The 18,531-nt window shown below is 31.9% G+C and overlaps 2 protein-coding genes and 1 long non-coding RNA gene across 4 annotated transcripts; 2 read left to right on the top strand and 1 right to left on the bottom strand.

The window, feature by feature from the left end:
* Positions 1 to 1,000: 1,000 nt before the first annotated feature.
* On the top strand, positions 1,001 to 5,553 carry LOC11410068 (late embryogenesis abundant protein D-29). Of its 2 annotated transcripts, XM_039834860.1 has the most exons (4): positions 1,001 to 1,221; positions 2,383 to 2,493; positions 3,359 to 3,459; positions 4,521 to 5,553. In XM_039834860.1, exons 1-4 carry the CDS (start codon positions 1,079 to 1,081, stop codon positions 5,168 to 5,170), a joined length of 1,005 nt encoding a protein of 334 aa, XP_039690794.1. In that variant the 5' UTR covers positions 1,001 to 1,078; the 3' UTR covers positions 5,171 to 5,553. The 2 variants fall into 2 exon arrangements, with proteins under 2 accessions (XP_039690794.1, XP_024639145.2); XM_024783377.2 differs by lacking the exon at positions 2,383 to 2,493.
* A 3,167-nt stretch (positions 5,554 to 8,720) lies between these two features.
* LOC11413632 (zinc-finger homeodomain protein 6) lies at positions 8,721 to 10,565 on the bottom strand. Its single transcript, XM_003611977.4, has one exon. It carries the CDS (start codon positions 9,775 to 9,777, stop codon positions 8,884 to 8,886), a length of 894 nt encoding a protein of 297 aa, XP_003612025.2. The 5' UTR covers positions 9,778 to 10,565; the 3' UTR covers positions 8,721 to 8,883.
* A 3,340-nt stretch (positions 10,566 to 13,905) lies between these two features.
* Positions 13,906 to 16,078, top strand: LOC120580525 (uncharacterized). The gene is made up of 3 exons (XR_005646259.1): positions 13,906 to 13,992; positions 14,375 to 14,710; positions 15,263 to 16,078. It is a non-coding gene; the product is annotated as an uncharacterized lncRNA (long non-coding RNA).
* Positions 16,079 to 18,531: the final 2,453 nt, after the last annotated feature.

Here is an 18,531-nt window from a genome sequence, read left to right as displayed (position 1 = left end):
TTTAATCTTTATGTTATAATTAGGTAACACCTTTGTCCTTTATCTTTGTCTTTTTTCAATTTAGTCATTTATGTTATAAAATGTCAACATTGTTATCCCTTTTATGGGATTTTTCAATGAAATTTAGGTTTATACGTTTGTATGATGGAGATTTGAGTTTCTTTACGAGTTTGATGACTTTTTTATAAGTTTTTTTTTATATAAATTTTTTGATTTTGTTTCATAAAAAAGGATAACAATGTTGACATTTTATAACATAAAGACTAAGTCGGAAAAAGATAAAAGACGAAAGGATTACCTAATTATATCATAAATGATTAAATTGGGACAAAAAAGATAAATGACGGAAGTGTTAACTAAAATTAAGTTAAGAGACGAATTATTATTAGAGGAGATTATTATTTTTTTTTAAAGAAAAATGTTTATATCATTTTATTATATTAAAAGTATCAATTACAAGAAGGTATATCAAATTCTCTCTCACAAAAAAAGAAGGTATATCAAATCAAATTATTCTTAAAGGAGATTGTTGTTATCGTTTAAACATGACATATATATCCTCATAAACTTAATTCAGTTGATTTAGATAATGTATAACATATGCAAGTGCGGGGTTTGAACCCCCGCCCTACCAAAAAAGGGGCATATGTAAAATGTGGGACAAATTATTTTTAACTGAATTCAGCGTAGTTACTATATGCTGGAAATGTTCCTCTCCGTTATATTTGTAGGTGCTTCGTATCTTAAAAGTTAAACCTGAATTCGACATATATTTACCCGTTTAAACAGGAGTTGAGGTAGAGGAAAACCCGTTTAAACATTCAAGATTGGTCGTGAAGAGGGTCATGCGGGTCCACCAGCCCCTACAAAACTTAACCCCTGTTTAACACGTGCATGTCCACAATCCTCTTTTAACCTTCTAAATTTGGCCACGTTTCTTCCTAAACACCACGTGGACATTCTTTCATGCTGCACTGTTCCATTATTTTCCATTCTTCATTTTATTTTACACACACGATACCTTATTAATTACTTCAACAACAAAGAGAAAGGACAATAAACAGAAAAAATAAAGAAAATGGCGAAGACAAAGCTTTTGTTGTTGGTGCTGTGTCTTGTGGTGAATGTGGTTATGTGTAGGTCTTGGGTTGAGGATGTTGCTGAAGAAGAGACCAATGCCAAAGATGAGGATGTCAAACAGTTTGCTGCAGAAATCTTCCAGTAATATATTCTCTCTTTCCATTAATATTTTTTTTTGGTTACATCTTTCCATTAATATATAACTACACTCTTCTTTTCTTTTCCAATTCTAATCTAAATTTCTAAATTTCATTCAATTTCACTTGTATATTTCAAAAATTAAATTTCACTTAAACAATGCATGTTTAATTATATGATTATTTATGCGTCACAAAAAAAATTATATGTTTATTTTATCATATTTAGTTATATATATTTTTTTGAAATATACACATATTATATAAAAATTTGAGTTATAGAATAATTTAAATGAAGCGCATAATTAAATGATAAAAAGTCGGTCCAAAATATTTTTTTAGAAGAAAAATCGGACGTTGTCTATGATAGGTATATGTTTCCCTAAAAAAAAAAAAAAGAATAGATATATGTTTTTTTATTTTTTATTTTTAACAAAAGAATAGATATATGTTATCCTCCCTCAGTTGCTAGGGATATTGCATATTATATGCAGTGTTCGGGGTTCGAACAAATATCACACTTCATGTATGAACTATAGTCACTACTTTACCAACAAAAAAAACATGTATATCTTCACTCATAAAGCAACCGGTTTCTTTAAGACAAATTAACCTCAAATTTTTCTTCTTCTTGGTTTTTGTTAATCTCAAAATTAATCATAGCATATGCACTCTTACGTATATAGTTAACAAATTTCAGCCAAATGTAAATCATTTCCTAGTATAGTCAAAACACATAAACTTTCTTAATGTGTGCAATGATTTAGATTTATATTTGTGGTTGCGACCCGTATGTCTTTTGGTTGTAACATTTTTTTACTGTTTTTGTTAAATCCTCAGGCTACAAATCGATCTTGTAGGAATTAGTTTAGATCCAATTCAAATTCTAATAGACAATTCATAAGATAATTAAGAAAAGTAAATCAAGTGAAAAGACCACTCTTCGTAAGTAAATTAATTGGTTAATCCAAATAAAACAACTCGGAATAAGATAATAAGAAAAGTAAAAGTGGGGGAATGTGCTAACTACTCTCCTGGAAATTAGATTTTCAGAAATTAAGAATCATGCATGTGTATACTATACACATATGTCCACTACTAAAAATTCTTTATTTAGTGACCAATTTTCCAAACCTTAAATGTGTGTTTGCAATTATTATTGCAGAAGTTTGGGGTTGGAAAATAATGATGCCACTCAAAACATGAGGCATAAAGCTGAAGAAGAGACCAATGCCATTGATGATGTTGCCAAACAGTTTGCCGCAGAAATTTCCCAGTAATCTTCTCTCTTTTCATCAATATATAATAACTACACTTTTCTTCTCTTTTCGGCATCCAATCTAATCTCATTAGATTTGACCTCTACAATCTATGATATATATGGTTTTTTCATTATTTAGTCAGCCAAAATATATTTTTGAGTATGGTACAACCACAAATCTAAATTATTTAGCAGAAATAAAAAATTGTAGAAATGAATCAATCAATTTTATAATGTGTATTTTTGTGTGTGCACGACTAAATGATTTTGATTTATGGCACACGATAATTATCCAAACTTTTATAATGCTTTGGTCCTAATTTTGTAACTATTGATTAATTAACCGACAGAAATTGGAGTCTCTGAATGGAGATATGTTAGTCTCATGAGTATCATATTGGTTGAGATAAAGTTTAAAAAATGAGTTTATAAGAGTGAGACATTCCTCACCCTACGTAGGAGTTAATTTAGATTGAATCCAAATTCTAATTGACCATTCACAATGTCTAATCTTCCTATTTGAAGAGATAAGTCTTTGTAAGTAAATCAATTGGTTAATCCAAATAAACAACAACTTGGAATAAGATAACAAGAAAAGTAAAAGTTGAGGATATGTGCTAGTTACTCTCCTGGAAGTTACGATTTGAGAAATTAAGAATTATGCATGTGTATACAGGGCGCCACGGTGTGTATATACAAATGTCCAACACTCAATTTTTTTATATTTTGCGACCAATTTAACAAACAAGTTATTAAATTGGTCTCTGCATCGAAGTGTGCTACACCAATTGATTAGGGGATTGATGGACGACTTAAGCAGTTCTTGTGCATATATATTTTAGTCCGAACCTTAAATGTGTGTTTGCAATTATTGTTGCAGAAGTTTGGGGTTAGAAAATGATGATTGCACCCAAAACATGAAGTATAAAGCTGAAGATGCTGCTTCAAGGGCCACAGACACAATGAAATCTGCAGCATCCGGTACATTCTTTGCCATTACTGATCTTATATATACTCATTCATGCACCACTCAATTTTTTGTGAGAGAATTTCCAGAATATGTTTGGAATGTTGCAAAAGTTAAATGAATTAACTAAATTATTTTGATTCAATGTATTGTTTGGTTAGTTGTTGCGATTTGTGTAGATGTAGGTTTGAATACAAGCTAGGTTTAATTGTTTTGAACTTTTTATGTTAAAATAACGAACGGAATATTTAAATCTGCTCGAGTTTGAGCACCATACCCTACAATGAGTGGGTACAAAAATTACCACCAGGCTTATAGGTAATTTTTTATTTTATGTGCATTTTGTACTTTTATGTTAAAGAACGTGAATTTTGTACTTTTGTTAAACTATTTTGAAATCATTTTTTCTTTTCTCTAAGAATTTTTTTTCCTGTAAAATATTGTTGATAGATATATTTGAAGTTAATGTATAACACACTTCAAGGATTATGAAGCATTTTGAAGGAGATTTATTGCATTCTATTTGCATAAATTGGTAGGGCCGAATCAAGCTAAGCTTAATATGTCTACGCTCGCTTTGAATTTTATTTTATTTTTTGACAGGTCACTTGCTTTGAAATTTGTTGTGCAACCATTATCATTTGTCATTTTCATCTTTATCTGTTTTTTTTTGCTCATGTAGTTGCAATATTCTCCAATACAAGATCTCACAATATACTGTTAGAAAATTGTCTATGAAAATGATGCAACACTTGAACAAAGAAGATGATAATGTCGATTGCACCAATGAATTCCAAGGCATGTGTGTCAGTGTGTCACACCAAGTTGTAGGTTCAATTCTCCCTACCAATCTATGAATATTGGATGCAAGTGGGAAGAAGGATGAATCCCCTTTAGGATGCTTAAGAAATTTTGAAGTGTATTCAACACTCACTTCAAGCCTATTTTTTTGAAAGTAACCGAAAAAAGTTTCTTTCACTTGCTCTCATGCATTAGAGAAGAAAAAAATCATTTAGAGAATGATTTTGTATCTAACTCAAGTAATGCAATTGCTTTAATTTGTTTGTATGTATAGGAGCTTCTGAGTATGCTTCGCAGAAGGCTAGAGATACCAAGGAAGCAATTTCAGGAGCCATTTCATACGGAAGGGAAAAAACATCGGAGTCTTATAATCGAATTGGAGGTGATGAAAACATCAGAATGCCAACAGAAAAAGTGACTGAAACCTATGAGGATGCTAAGCAAAAACTAAACATAGCTTCAGATAAGGCTTCAAATATGGCTCAAAATGTCAAAGATAACATGGATGATGGCATGGGATATGGAAGAAAAGGAGCAGCCAATGTTTATGACCAAGGGAATCAGAAATTAAACATGGATTCTGATATGGCATCAGAAAAATTCCATGATGCAAAGGAGAAAGCAAGCAATGTTCACGATGAAGCTAAGGAGAGAATCAAGGTGGCTTCACATAAAATGTATGATGAAGCAAGGAATGGAATGAATGTGGTTGGAGATAAGGGCAATGATGCCAAAGATAAAATGGGATGTGGAGGAGACAAAGTGGAAGAAACTTTTGACCAAGCTAAACATGAAGTGGGTGAAGCTTACATGTCGGCAAGGGATTCAACGAGTGAAGAGGCCAAGGCTAAATACCAGGCTGCAAAGGAGAAGGCTTCAGAAGCCACAGGAAATCTTGGAGCTAAGATGAGGAATACCCCATAACCGTAAGAACCTCACTAGTATATATAATTTTCCTATAGGTATTAGCTCTTTAGGTTTTTTTTTTTTTTAATGAACGACAAAGGTTAGTATTAGTTGTTAGTAGCGCTATTGAGGAAATAAAATTCAGAACACATAGTTAGTGTTTTTATTGACGATAAGTTTGGTGAAACCATGGTGACACAAAATTTTGTATTTCATGAGACTCACCATGAATCCAAACATGTTTAAATCCATGTTATGACTGCACTTGTTTTAGATAGATATAACATGTCCCATTTAATGTCATAGGGATTTTGCATTATCCCAAACCTATGCATGCATAACATTTTGTAGTTATATATTGTAAAATGAATTAGTTGAGCTGTTGATACCCTTTCTTAACATGCTTAGCTTGTTATCTTTCTTATATTAGAAAGAGCATGATCATTCAAAAGGTGCATGGTTTTAATAAAGGTAAAAGTTAAACCCCACGCCCTCACTTTTAATCTCTTTTATGCGTTTCATTGGTGGTCCATACTCTATAACCCTGAATTTGAGTCCATGATCATGCTATAGACACGGACAAAATTTTGTGATTGGAGATTGTTACAATAATTTGGTTCTTTTTTTTTTTGTTGGAAAAAAATAGCAATTTTGCTGGAATGCACCGTTTAATTTAATTTAATGTACATTGATACACCGTGGTCAGGAAGCCAAGCATAGCATTTTTTTCGCGAGAAATTCTTGTGAACTTACAGCCAGTGCCAAATCTCGTGACAAACTATATTTAAATTTAGTCGATGCTGTTAAATTAGAAAGAAATGATATTTAACTAACTATTTTATACAATTTTTGTGATAACTTTATCTCTTATACTCGGATTGTGTTTTTATCTTCTCTCTATTATTTTGATTTTTGTGTCATACTCATTTTTCTTTGTATATTTAGGTTGTCAACAAAAATAACTATTCAAATAACATTCATCTAAATTTGTGACCACGATCACAAGGTTGATACGTTCAATATGTTATACGATTTTGTAATTTAATGTGCAAGTTGAGATCCTCTTCATTTATAAAATATAAATGGAGATTGTTATTATGAAAGAGAGACATAAAAAATAGATGATGAGTCTTAGAATTAAATATGTTCCATCATCATTAATTATATTTAAGAGTTTTTATGTCTTTATCTATCCTATTTGAAGAAATGGAGAATAGTTTAAATGGTGATGATCTTAACTCTTGTTAAGTTAAAACTTTTATATTGCAAGATGACGAATACGTTCAATTTGATGGAGTCATAAGAATAGCTCACGCAGCATTGATTCATTCATAGGCATTTTATGGTCCGCACACAGGTTGAATTTCATGGGAAGATAATTGATGTCTGTTACTTAAGTATAAGTATACATCAACAACCAAGTCTTATCCTATTAAGTGAAGTCGGATACTTAATAATAAGTATAAATCCTGTTTTTTTAAATTTTTAATGGAAGGTTTATAAAATTTAGTTGGTTTTTTTTCCTCTAGTTTTTGTTAAAATTGATAAATTCAAGAAGTGTACACAAACAGGCCATTTTGACGATAAACGGTTACATGAAAGTTTATCATAAACTATTTTTTTTTTTTTAAATGGCAAAACAAATATAATAAAATAGAATGCAAGAGATACTCTAACAAGGGCGTGACAAGGGCAAAACCCCATCCAAAAGTTCAAACTCAAGAACAATACATTACAAAAGCAAACTCTATGTCCAGAGACGACAATACAACATATAAGAGAAAGAACTCCAACAAATAAATCAACAATCCAACTAAGGGGAATATCAATAGACAAAGATTGGGTTTCATATCTATTTTGAGGACTTATCTAAAATCAACTTTCAAGAGAAGAATTAATAATAGGCTCGGCCAATTGCTTAATTGTCGCAACTTTATTGCAACTTCTCGACTATACGCACCATGAAGTATCAAACTATCGCACTCCCACGTCCCACTCGAACCATATGTGAAGTCCTTATATCACACAAGGAGCGAGAAATGGCAAGTAACAAAGAGATGGCGAGTAGGAGCCCTATCAAAAAGTTGTTTTAAAGAGAAAACAATGACCTTAGTTACGACCCACCTCTTCCAAACGCAAGACAAAATCTAGAGTTCCTCATGTGAGAGGAACTCAACCCGGGGGATCATTCACCGAAGATCATTTGTCATCCTCTATGGATATAGAAACCACACCAACAATAATAACCAAATACCAACTTGTGTTCCAAAGCAAGGAGAACTCTCCTCCACGTAAACTCTGAAAATCGATTTGTCGTCAACTCACTTAAAATTTCTCGCAACCGTCTCTTGTTTATTTGAAACAACAAACAATCTAGGAAAGTGATCTCTCATGGCAAGATCCCTAACCCAAACATTCAACTAGAATGTTGTTGTCAACCCATTTCAACAACCATAACCACACTTTGAGAGAACACCCCAAAGTTGAAACAACAAGCTTTCCTACCAGAGAGACATCTCTCGCCAACTAGCTAATGTTGATTAAGCCAAGTGCGTCTTCCCCCGAGAGGAAGAGATCTAACTACCATACCTCACACTCAGAACCTTAAACCACAAGGTCAAACATTCCGCAATCACTCTCCACCTCCATTTCCTTTGTAAAGTTAAATTAAAAGGGAAATGTTAACTAATGTCATGTGGTACTAGTTACAAATCCCTAACCCCTAGTCTACCATCCTTCATCGACTTGCATATATACCTTGTCCACGGAATTTTCCTCCCACCCTTCCCCCAATATTATCACAAACTAATTACTAATTAACTACAACTTCCAATATTTGGTCAAAATACATCAATTTTTATTGATTGAACTTTTTTTTTCTCTTCCAATATTTAGGACAAAACGAGTACTTCATATATTTAAAAGTTAGCTAGTAGTACGTTATTAATCTTCAAGATTAGATACTGATTCAGCTTATTACTTCATGTGTATCGTTCATCAATTAATCATCATGACTACTCATCAGATCTCATCACTTTCTTGGGCAAAATGACAAAAAAACATTTTACTTTCACCATCTGCGAGGTGTAAAAACAGACAAATAAATATGATGAGTCTGAAAAATGAAATTATTTGTATCCTCACCACTTGATCTTCTCCTTGTTCATCTGTAATCATTTGTTATTTTCACATGGCTAATTTGTTCAGATAGAAAGCATGCACACTGCTATAAACTTTAGTTGAATTTGAGAAAAGAACGGGTATTGTCTCCTAAATCATTTGTCGGTATCTGTCCTATATGAGAGGACAAAATTGTGGTGGGATCCTATTTCCTTTAACATTGATTACCATATAAACCCAATAGGCTCAAGAACCAAGGCTTCCAATTTCCATTATTAAAATAGCAAAAGGGTCCTCAATGATGGATTACGCATGAAATATTGTTACTAGCTACCCTAATCCTAAGTCAGCTTATACTAACAAACAACATAATACAACTTTTATGAATAAATAAAATTTGTCCTCATTTAAAATCTTTATTTTTTCCCTTATTTCTATTCAAACAACATGGAAAAATATCAAATCAATTGTCTTAATTAAGTAAAATTCTAATATTAGAGTGCGAGTTTGAACTCGCAATTATCCACATTTCAGCACTCAGTGTATGCGAGTTTCGCCGCTATGCTTTTTTAAAGAAAAAAAATAATGAAATTTGTTTATTAAAACTAAGCTTACATTTGTTGTTTCTTCATAGCTTGTTTGTTATTATGCATAAAAACTTTAAAAACCTGTCTCTTGATACCAACTTGAGAACAAAACTGTTGCACTTCTTGTTCATCATGTTTCTGAATCTTCCACCCAATCTTTTCAGCAAACTCCATCATCTTATCTTTTTGTTGCTGTGAGAATTTCGTCCTTACCCTCTTCTTCGAAAGCGGTTGCTGCGGCGTCTGTATGGAAAATTGTGCACCAAACATATTGAGATCTTCACTTGATGATTCAGCTGGAACTGATCCAAAAGTCATCATCATGGACGGTGGAACTTGTCCAGAACTAGGTTGTGAAACTCTTTGAGATGAAGAAGATGGTGTTGGAAGATTAAGGTGACCGTTGTTGTTGCTATGATGATAATTAGGAACATGCTGAACATGTTGTTGAGGAATACTATGTTGTTGTTGGACATGTTTTCGATGGAAATTACGGTGACAATCACAAGCAGCACATTTGAAGTATTGTGGGGTACCTTCTTCACCGCTTGGCATGAATTCACCACATCCATCTACCACGTGGCTTCCCATGCTTGCCGCGTGGTTTCTCAGACATTCTCGGTAACATATTTTTGTTGCTGTTGATGGTATTATTTGTTGTGGTTGAGGTTGTGTTGTTATTGAGGTAGTAGTTGTTGTTGCAGCCGTTAGATCTGGATCTATGATAGGTCTTTGAGAAGAAGGTGCAAGATGTGGTGGTGGATAAAGATTAGTAGTAGTATTATGGTTAGGGTGTGAATTTTGAGGTGGGTTATTGAAGACTAATGTGTGAACTTGAGGTGGTGGTGGTGGAGTTGGTGAAGAAGAAGAAGAATCTCTATTGTAACCTAAAGTTGTTTGTGACATCTTTGTTTCCATTAACAAAGACCTAATTAACCTTTGTGTGTTTGAGATCTATATTAGAATAATATATATATCTCTCTTAAACTATAATCTGCATATTTTTGTGGTTTAATTATGGTTGTGGATGCTAAACCCTAATTCATCCCCATCCAATACTCCAGGAATATAAGCTACTAAAGAAAGAAGATATATATGATTACTAGCAGTAGCAAAGATAGTAAGATACTATTATTCTTTAATGTGTGATTATTCTGATAAATGATAATCCCACCAACCGAATTTCACTAATCAATCCTATTCTCAGAAATCTAAGGAAGTGCTTTAACTGTTTATATAGGACCACTAATGGGAATATTGTTCTAATTTTTTTTTTTTGGGAAAATAATTTTCGGATAAAGGAGGAAATAGAGAATATATAGGACAAAAAATATTAGTGGAAATCTAATCTAATTAAGTAAAAGTAAAAAGAAATAATACTCACCTCCGTAGGTAGATTAGATTAAAATATTTTAATTGCACTAGTTAGATTGACATTGGGAGACACAAGGGAAGATGGGTGTAGAGAGAGAGAGAGTATCTGGAAAGGGTAATGTTGTTTTGATTAAGGAAGGAAAGACAAGTGAAATGTTAGTGTTGATAATTTTGGTTTTATTAAGGGGAAATAGAGAGGGCCTAGTATAGAATAGAATAGAAGGCCTTGTTGTTCCCTAGCACCCATCAAGACCCATGAAATGAAAAGTGAAACTAGTAGAAGTGAATAGGGGGAGGGGGGTAGCATAGGGATGATGGTTGTATTTGCACTGAGAATGAGAATGACTGGTGAATTTGTCTTGCAGAACAACCGACAAGGTCTTGTTGGTCCTCTTCTGCAGCACCCTGGTCCAGGTTTAAATTATTATTGTCCTTCACAATCTATGTCTACAATACCTCATGAAATCCATTGAGGTTTATTAAATTAGTTTATTTGAATTTAGGCTAAACTGCACTTTTCGCCTCTTATGTTTTAAAATATTGCGATTTTGGCTTCCTATTAAAAAAATGGCAATTCTAGCCTCTTTCATCCCAAAGTTGTTGAGAAGACGCCACATGTCTAAAAAAAAGGGCCATAATCCCACCTCTTTGTAAAGATAAGGGGTCAAAAAACATATTTTCCTTATGTTATGGGTCAAAAGAGCATATTTCCCTAAACATAGGATGCCACTTTTGCCAATAGGGGCCAAAATCACAACATTTTAAAACTTAGAGGGCGAAAAGTGAAGTTTAGTCTTGAATTTTTCTACTGTCATAAATTTTGTGTGATTGGTTGGGAGAATTTATAAGAATTTATAAAATTAGCTTATAAAAATTTTCACAAACTTTTTTTCCGCCTACTATATACAAATATAATTTAACTTTATTTTTTTTTTATAAAATTAGTTTAAGTAAGCTTATATATAAGCACTTATTATGATAAGTGTTTGTGCAGTTATTATGGTAAGTGTTTGTGTTATAAAGCGCAAGTAAGTTGTTTATCCGGAAAAACACATGCATCTTTACCGTGATTATGCAAAGGTTAAAAAATATAGCTTTTGAAAAATTAGAATGAATGATCTTAATTATGTCGAATTCACCGTGGTGCCAAATTGCAATAACTCAACCCCCACTCAAATAGCGATAATTCAACTCTACTCAAATATTACCCTTGATTGAATGTTTGTCCTAGATCAGACTTTTTTTCTTACGAAATGGACATTTAGAAATTGTTTTTTTCTCGTAGATTTAAAAATTATTTGAGTAATGTAAGTTTTTATTTTGTTTCAAGTAAAAAAGTATTTTATTTAATTTATAAAAAAGTATATAAATTTTAAAGTGTATATAAAAGTCATCACATTTAGTTTTGAGTTACCACATAAATGAAATAAGACATCATATCATAACTCAATACTTTAGGACCTTAGGTATATAAATGACTTCTCACTTGATACACACTTGATACAATAACAATTATTTTTTATATATATATAACTAAAGATTAGATGAATAACTATCATATTATAAAAAAAATAAAAAATAAAAAATAAAAAACTATCATATTATAAAATTATTTTTTGACTCAAAACTCTTGATTGACATGATTATGGAAAATTGCATTATTGGAGGGCAATTCCCATGTTGGTTACGTGTATTCTCAACCTTTTAGCATTGCATTGGATTGTTTAAGTTCATCACACTTGACGGAAAGGAAACATAAGTGCTCTTAATTGCTAATAACGTTAAAATTTGATTTATCTTTAAAACATATATATATGAATATGATTGATCATGATTTGTTAACAATGTAAGAAAATTTATACTGATAGTTTATCGCAATTAAACTCTAAATATACAATAATGTCAATATATTTAAATGGTACCTTTACTAAAATATCATTCAATTCATTATTTTTGCCTTATATTTAATTATGTAATTATTACAATATCATTCAATTAATTATTTTTATAAACATAAACTTGAATATTTTACTTATAATAATTGAGACAGAACGAATTACATCTTTTGGGTAAAGTAATGAATACTTTTTTACTTTCTTTTTTTTTTTTTTTAGGAAAGAATACTTCTTTACTTGTATGTAGGTACTGTAAAAAGAAATATTCAATTCCTTGTATTATTTAAATTAATTACCTAGCGTAAATATTTATAATTTTGTAATAGGAAACGTTAATTTTAAAATAAATAGATTTTATTAACTCAAAGATTACCATTAAACATAAAGATATCGATTCCTTTTTAAGTGTCTTTTTTGAAAAAAATTTTGTTCTTATTTAACCGTTACTTTCAAAGAATAACTTATTATAGTAAAAGAATAGTAACTTATTGCATCAAAAGTAAAAATAATTATTGATTATTTTGATTTGTGTAAAATATCAAAAGGTGACAATTAAAAAGAAACAGAAATAACATACATTAAAAAAAAAATGAGTATAGCCCACCATCTCCTACAAGATGCCAAGAAATTAAAGGGAATGATCAATTCTTGCTGGGCCACTCCATAGCACTTGTCTTGTTGCCGTGTGTCAGACACTATCTCCCATTCTCCCTTTACTCAAACCTGTTTGTGTTGTGTTGGTGACTTTGTGCGCCTGCTGCTGCTGCATTATCTGCAATCCACTATTTCCTTGGACCGGATCATAATGTTGGTGACTTAGCTTGTTTCCTTAACAATGTAATTGATGCTATTTGCTTCTGATTTGTGGTGATCATAATGTAGGTTTGTGTCGAGCAAGAATAGAGGAGATGGAAGTAGGAGTATTTGCAAGCATCCCGACCGCTAAAGTCAATTAAACCAAGTAGAGGGTTCAAATATTTGTGTTCACCCGAGAGTTATCGAAGATAGATAGATAGTGTATGTTGGTTTTTGGATTTTTAAGATGTTATATTTGAAATTTTAAATTATATTTTGATAAAGAATTTCCAGTCACCCGTTGATTTTGTAATTAAAAAATACTTTGAAAAAAATACCTTGAATACTACGTAAGAAATTATTATGTTGAGTTACGACTAGATCACTCCTCTTAAAACGTTTCGCGACATTGTTCAAAATTGTTCAAGGCATACTTTCAACCACGCCGATTTCAAAATAAAATAACTCAATTCACCGTTTGCTTAACTATTACACCGTAGAAAACCGTAGGAGTATTACAACTTCAAATATGACTATTATGACAACTCGAATTTAATAGTAAAACCACTATATTATGGTAATGTGACCACTCTATTATAGTACGGCGATCACTCATTTATGGTGTTACACCATTCTAACCTCTAACTTTTCCAAAATATAGATATGGTATCGCGATAACTTAAATAGGGTGTTACCACCATTCTAAACTCCAACTTCTCCAAAATCAAAGGAAAATATACTCATCAAGATAAATTATCGAAGGGACCATACAATTAAGGTTATTCTTGATTCTGAAGGGACATTATACCTTAAAGGGGACTATGGTTTTGGAAACACTGTTAATTTTAAAGGGACAGAAAAGAAAGGGAGAAGTGGCTTGAAAATGCATCAAGTAGAAAAAGAGAGAAGGGTGAAAGAGCTCTCGATAACTCAAAATAACTCTTTGGTGTTTTTTTTTTTTTTTTTTTTTTTTTTTATATATATTTGAAGGCCATTCCTTCAAGCTTTGAAGTTCACATCTTACTGGCTGTGTCTCGACTTCATATTGTTGTGTCTTCTTTGATTACTTGTTAGTGTTCATTTCTCTCTTTCTCTTTGTTTTGTGTTTCCATTTATTCTTTGTTTTAAAAATGATCAGGACTGGGTTTTCATGGTAGTAATGCTTGCTTTGCCGCCGTGAGTGGTGGTTCTTCCATGTTGTTAACTATGGAAATACTTTTTTCTATGTAGCATTTTTTGAGTAGTGTGTTTGTATCTTGTGATTTAGAATCTCTCTTGGACTTTTATATGGTGCAATGTGGTCTAAGGAAGACACCATTGCCTTGATTTCTACGTTTATCGCAACAAAGCTACTTTTTATCTTTTGACTTTTTATGCCCTTTCACTTGATTAGCGGTGGGGGGTTCATTTGAATTATATGTCGAACTCATTTATCATTCCCCACTTTTCAGGTGATATAAGAAAGAAGAGTACTAGGAATTTGAATATTGCTCCTCCTAGCAAGAGATGGGTGCGTTTTTGGGTTGCCGAGGAGCCTTTGAGAATGCTTCCCCAAAACCTCCCTTTGTTCGGATTGATAATGTTGGGACAAGAGAGTGTGAAGTTTGGGTTCCCTTTTCAGACTAAGGGATTTGTATTACTTTTGAAGGAATAAAAGGTTCCTATGTTTGAAATAGTTTCAAAAAGATTGGTCTCTGATGCCATATTTCTCTCCTTTTTTAAAATCGCGTCTTTGGATGGTTGAGCATTGCACCTTCTCAATTACACCTAAATTCTATGGTGTTTGTGTAAGTCTTCAAATTGGTTTGCCTTCATCAGTGATTGATCCCGATGTTTGTGAATTTTGTTTGTGGTTTAAAGAATAAATACTATTTAATTCTTCTTAAGATGGCCACAAAGAATTCATTTTTTTTATATAGAGACGAGGGCCATTTAGGACCAAGTAGGTGTTGTTACTACTAATAATGTTAGGGCTCCTGTTAACGAGAAAGTGCCCAAATTTCCTCTTTACATAATTGAGGACCATTTTAACATAAGAGAAAAGATGTTCATTTGTTTGTATGATCGCATGATGGTTTGCAAGCAGAGTGATTTTGCTAGTCTCACTTCTTTTGTTGATAGTTTTGAGCCTTATATCTTGACAGATGGAAAAGAAAATGTCCTTTGCGATGAACATAATAGGGTTAAGACTCAAATATGCTTCATCAACACCTTTAAGTTAGTAAAGTGTCAAACATATGAATATGCATGAGAACTTTTGAATACATTGTAGTTTTCCTCTTTTTGTTTCCATGGTTGTTATATTTTCTTGCATTTGACTTTAGTTTTCTTTGTTGCAGATAATATAGCAAATTTATAGGAGAATTTGGTCAAGTTGATCAACCATCTTAAGAAAATCCCTCTTAGTGTAGCCAACCTACCAGAGAAGCTGACTATCGTTACAAAAAAGAGTAAGGCGACATTGAATTTTTTTGGGTCCTCCTATGCTTTAGGGCATGTTGTCGACACCCATGTTCTGAATCATGAACTATGCCCGATCAGGGAGCCTTTCCCCTTTACTTTCCCTACCCGTTGGTTTAATCGAAGAAAGTGCTGGATGATGACATCTTGGTCGTTGTCTGAGTAGTGGCCATAACCCTAGTGATGGACGACAATGAGTAAAATTACTTGGCGGAGGTGGGGAAGCTTTGATGAAAAAAAAAGCTACTTAGGAGGTGGAGGAGATGTGGATTCAAAATAATCTTCAACGACAGAAGAATAACTACGAGATACGGGCAGCTTGATGACGAACTTGTTACGAAGAATGAGCCAGTCACTAACTTAACAGCCAAGGGGGACTCTCTTGCAGAAAAAGTGGATAATTTTGACTGGGAGAAGACGAAACTAGAAAATGCTCTCAAAGCTAGTGAAAGATAAGGTTCATAAACGAAAGTTGTGAAGAAAGAGAAAGATGACCTCTAGGAGGTGTTTCGTCCAGCCATTGAGTATGTCGATGGTGGGGACGGGTCCTCGAATCTCGAAGATTATCAGACAGAGTTAATTGTAAAGTTTGTTAAATTTGGAAATGAGTTTGTCGCCGATGTTATGAAATAACAACATTGATATATAGTAACTAAAGATATATACATATAATGATGAGATATGATAGGATATTATGGTAAATCTATTTTGTTTTGATATTGCATAAGAATTGAAGTATATTAATATATGTTTACAAAATTCTTTCAAAAAAAAAAAAATGTTTACCAAATAAAACTAGTATCCAATCCTCATGGGTTTGCTTCGTGGTTTAGGTTGGGATCTTTGATGGTCAAAATTTTAAGATTAGAGTAATGCCTCCAAAGTGTTTAAGATGATCTTGCTCTTATTTGCAAGTTAATTTGTCTCCCCTAGATTCGTCCCTGCACTGCAACCCCTCTTAGCTCGGTATCTAGATCCACTACTGAATCTGTTTATTGTGCGACAAATTTGTTTGAAGACCCAAATTCTAATAATAATTTTTAAGGGCCTAAATTTTTAAGATTAATCAGTATTTTGAAGTGTTTAAGACGGACCTACCCAGATATGTAAGTTAATAAAGTGCTTACAAAAGAAGATATACGTCTGTATTTGTTCTTCTTATTATAGAATCAGAACAAATTTCTTACACCAACTAGAATGCAATAATAGATATCCTTATTAGCCATAATCCTGAGTGGAAAGCTTGATATTCTAATGATACTAAGATATCTCTATTTTTTTACAATCACCTAAACTCAAACACGTCTCTTCTCATTAGCCTCAAGTGCATAATGATTGCCACATACCTTTGTTTTTGTTTTTATATTTTATAATGAAACCACGTATAACCTTGCTTTGGGAGAAAAAAAGCCACGCGTATGTACATCTTGGCTATGATTAGGAAGTCGGCAACGAAATATTATTTCATACAGAACTAAAATTTCAAGGTATTGTGCTAGACCAAAAATAAATAAAAAATTCAAGGTATTGTTGTGTACTTACTACGCTAAAAATAAACGGTCAATCTCTCTATGATTATGGCTTGATTAAAATTCATTTAATGTGCTTGATATGATAGAGATAAATATGATAATGTTGAGTATGATTATATAAACATAAAATAGTTGTATATCAATAGCTGTATAGATATTCTCTCAAAAAAAATAAAAAAAAGCTGTATAGATATCTTCTCTCAAAAAATAGCTATATAGATATCTTTTCTCTTTAATTATATGAAACATATAATAGGACTATTTTTCACTGAACTTTTTATACACTTGAAATGCTAGCTAGCTTGATTTAAAGTCTTTCGATTATTCCTCATTGTATTTGAAACATTATCATGAATAAAATGTCTTGAATTTATTTGCACAAAAAAAAAAAATTGTTTGCAATCTTAAAATTCTCAATACCTATGATTGCAAGCAAAGGAATTCAATTACTTTAAGAATTTCAAATCCTCTTAAATTTTTAAATTAATTTATCCAAACACACTTTTAAAGATTGAGTTTAAGTTCCCTGAGGAAGATTTGTAAAACTAATAATATCAACATTCCAAAATATGTTCATATTTTTCACTTACTAATATATGCTTCCTTAAAGCTTCTTATTTCTTTTACACACTCTTGTAATTTAATACAAAATTTTAAAATAGTATGAAAGTAATAAATATTCTCTATTTGTTTTATTTGATGTAAACACTTTATTAAGATGAAAAGAAAAGAAAAATAAAACATAGCGTACAAGACGAAAAATAAAAACAAACAAAGTTGTATTAAGAAGGACAAAATTACAAAACAAACTAATGAATAATGAAAATACATGGAAATGACTTATTTAACAAAAAGAGAAATAAAACTCACTTAAATTAATTTGATGGTATTGACTTGAGGTCTAAAAATATGCTTATTCTCAAGGTTTCATGTTCGATTATCCCATAAAATAAAAAGAAAAAGAAAAACAATTTAAAAGGATAATTTTAAATGGAATAACTCTAAATCATTCATTTTTAGATCGAATAACCATAAATCACTCATTTTTTGTCACGTTACTATCAAATCAACCGACCATAATGTCAACTCGATAACCTAATCTTAATTGAAGTTCTCAATTAAATTTGTAGTGCATTTGTTCATAAAAAAGAAAAATTGTAGGCATTTATTCAGGGAACGACTAGGGCCACATAATAAGGTTTAAGATTCTTGACAAATGATAATACCAACCCAATTAGCCACCGTTGTGCCGATTGTGAAGTAGAAAAATCCTTGAACATCATTCAAGAATAGGTGCATGTCATGCATGATTATTGTAAAACGAAAAAAAACAAAGCTCTATCTAAGTACAATGCATAATTTTTTGTCGTCTAGTTCTTGTCTGATTGTGGTGTGGTGAATCATACAGAATGTTGATTATGTGGTGATTAGTGATTAATTCAAAACAAATTATGCTATTTGATCCTTCATTTTGTCTTTTTTAATTGTGGTAAGACTAAGAAAGGTTCTTTTCTTTTTCTCTTTGGTATTTTCCTTTAAATAGATGTGACGGCGTATATAATAGGACCAAGACTTTTTGTTTTGCGATCGTATTCGTTTTTCCTGCTGAAAATTAA

The sequence above is a fragment of the Medicago truncatula genome, chromosome 5 (assembly GCF_003473485.1).
Source record: "Medicago truncatula cultivar Jemalong A17 chromosome 5, MtrunA17r5.0-ANR, whole genome shotgun sequence".
NCBI lineage: Eukaryota > Viridiplantae > Streptophyta > Magnoliopsida > Fabales > Fabaceae > Medicago > Medicago truncatula.
The sequence above is the reverse complement of the archived record's forward strand: the minus strand, read 5'-3'. Positions and strand labels throughout refer to the sequence as shown.

What these genes read in the sequence shown, in the direction of transcription:
- LOC11413632 (XM_003611977.4), bottom strand. Translation starts at nt 9,777, where the DNA reads ATGGAAACAAAGATGTCACAAACAACTTTAGGTTACAATAGAGATTCT.
- LOC11410068 (XM_039834860.1), top strand. Translation starts at nt 1,079, where the DNA reads ATGGCGAAGACAAAGCTTTTGTTGTTGGTGCTGTGTCTTGTGGTGAAT. An exon ending in TTTGCTGCAGAAATCTTCCA is followed by an intron (nt 1,222 to 2,382) that starts GTAATATATTCT and finishes TTATTATTGCAG; the next exon opens with AAGTTTGGGGTTGGAAAATA. An exon ending in AATGAAATCTGCAGCATCCG is followed by an intron (nt 3,460 to 4,520) that starts GTACATTCTTTG and finishes TTGTATGTATAG; the next exon opens with GAGCTTCTGAGTATGCTTCG.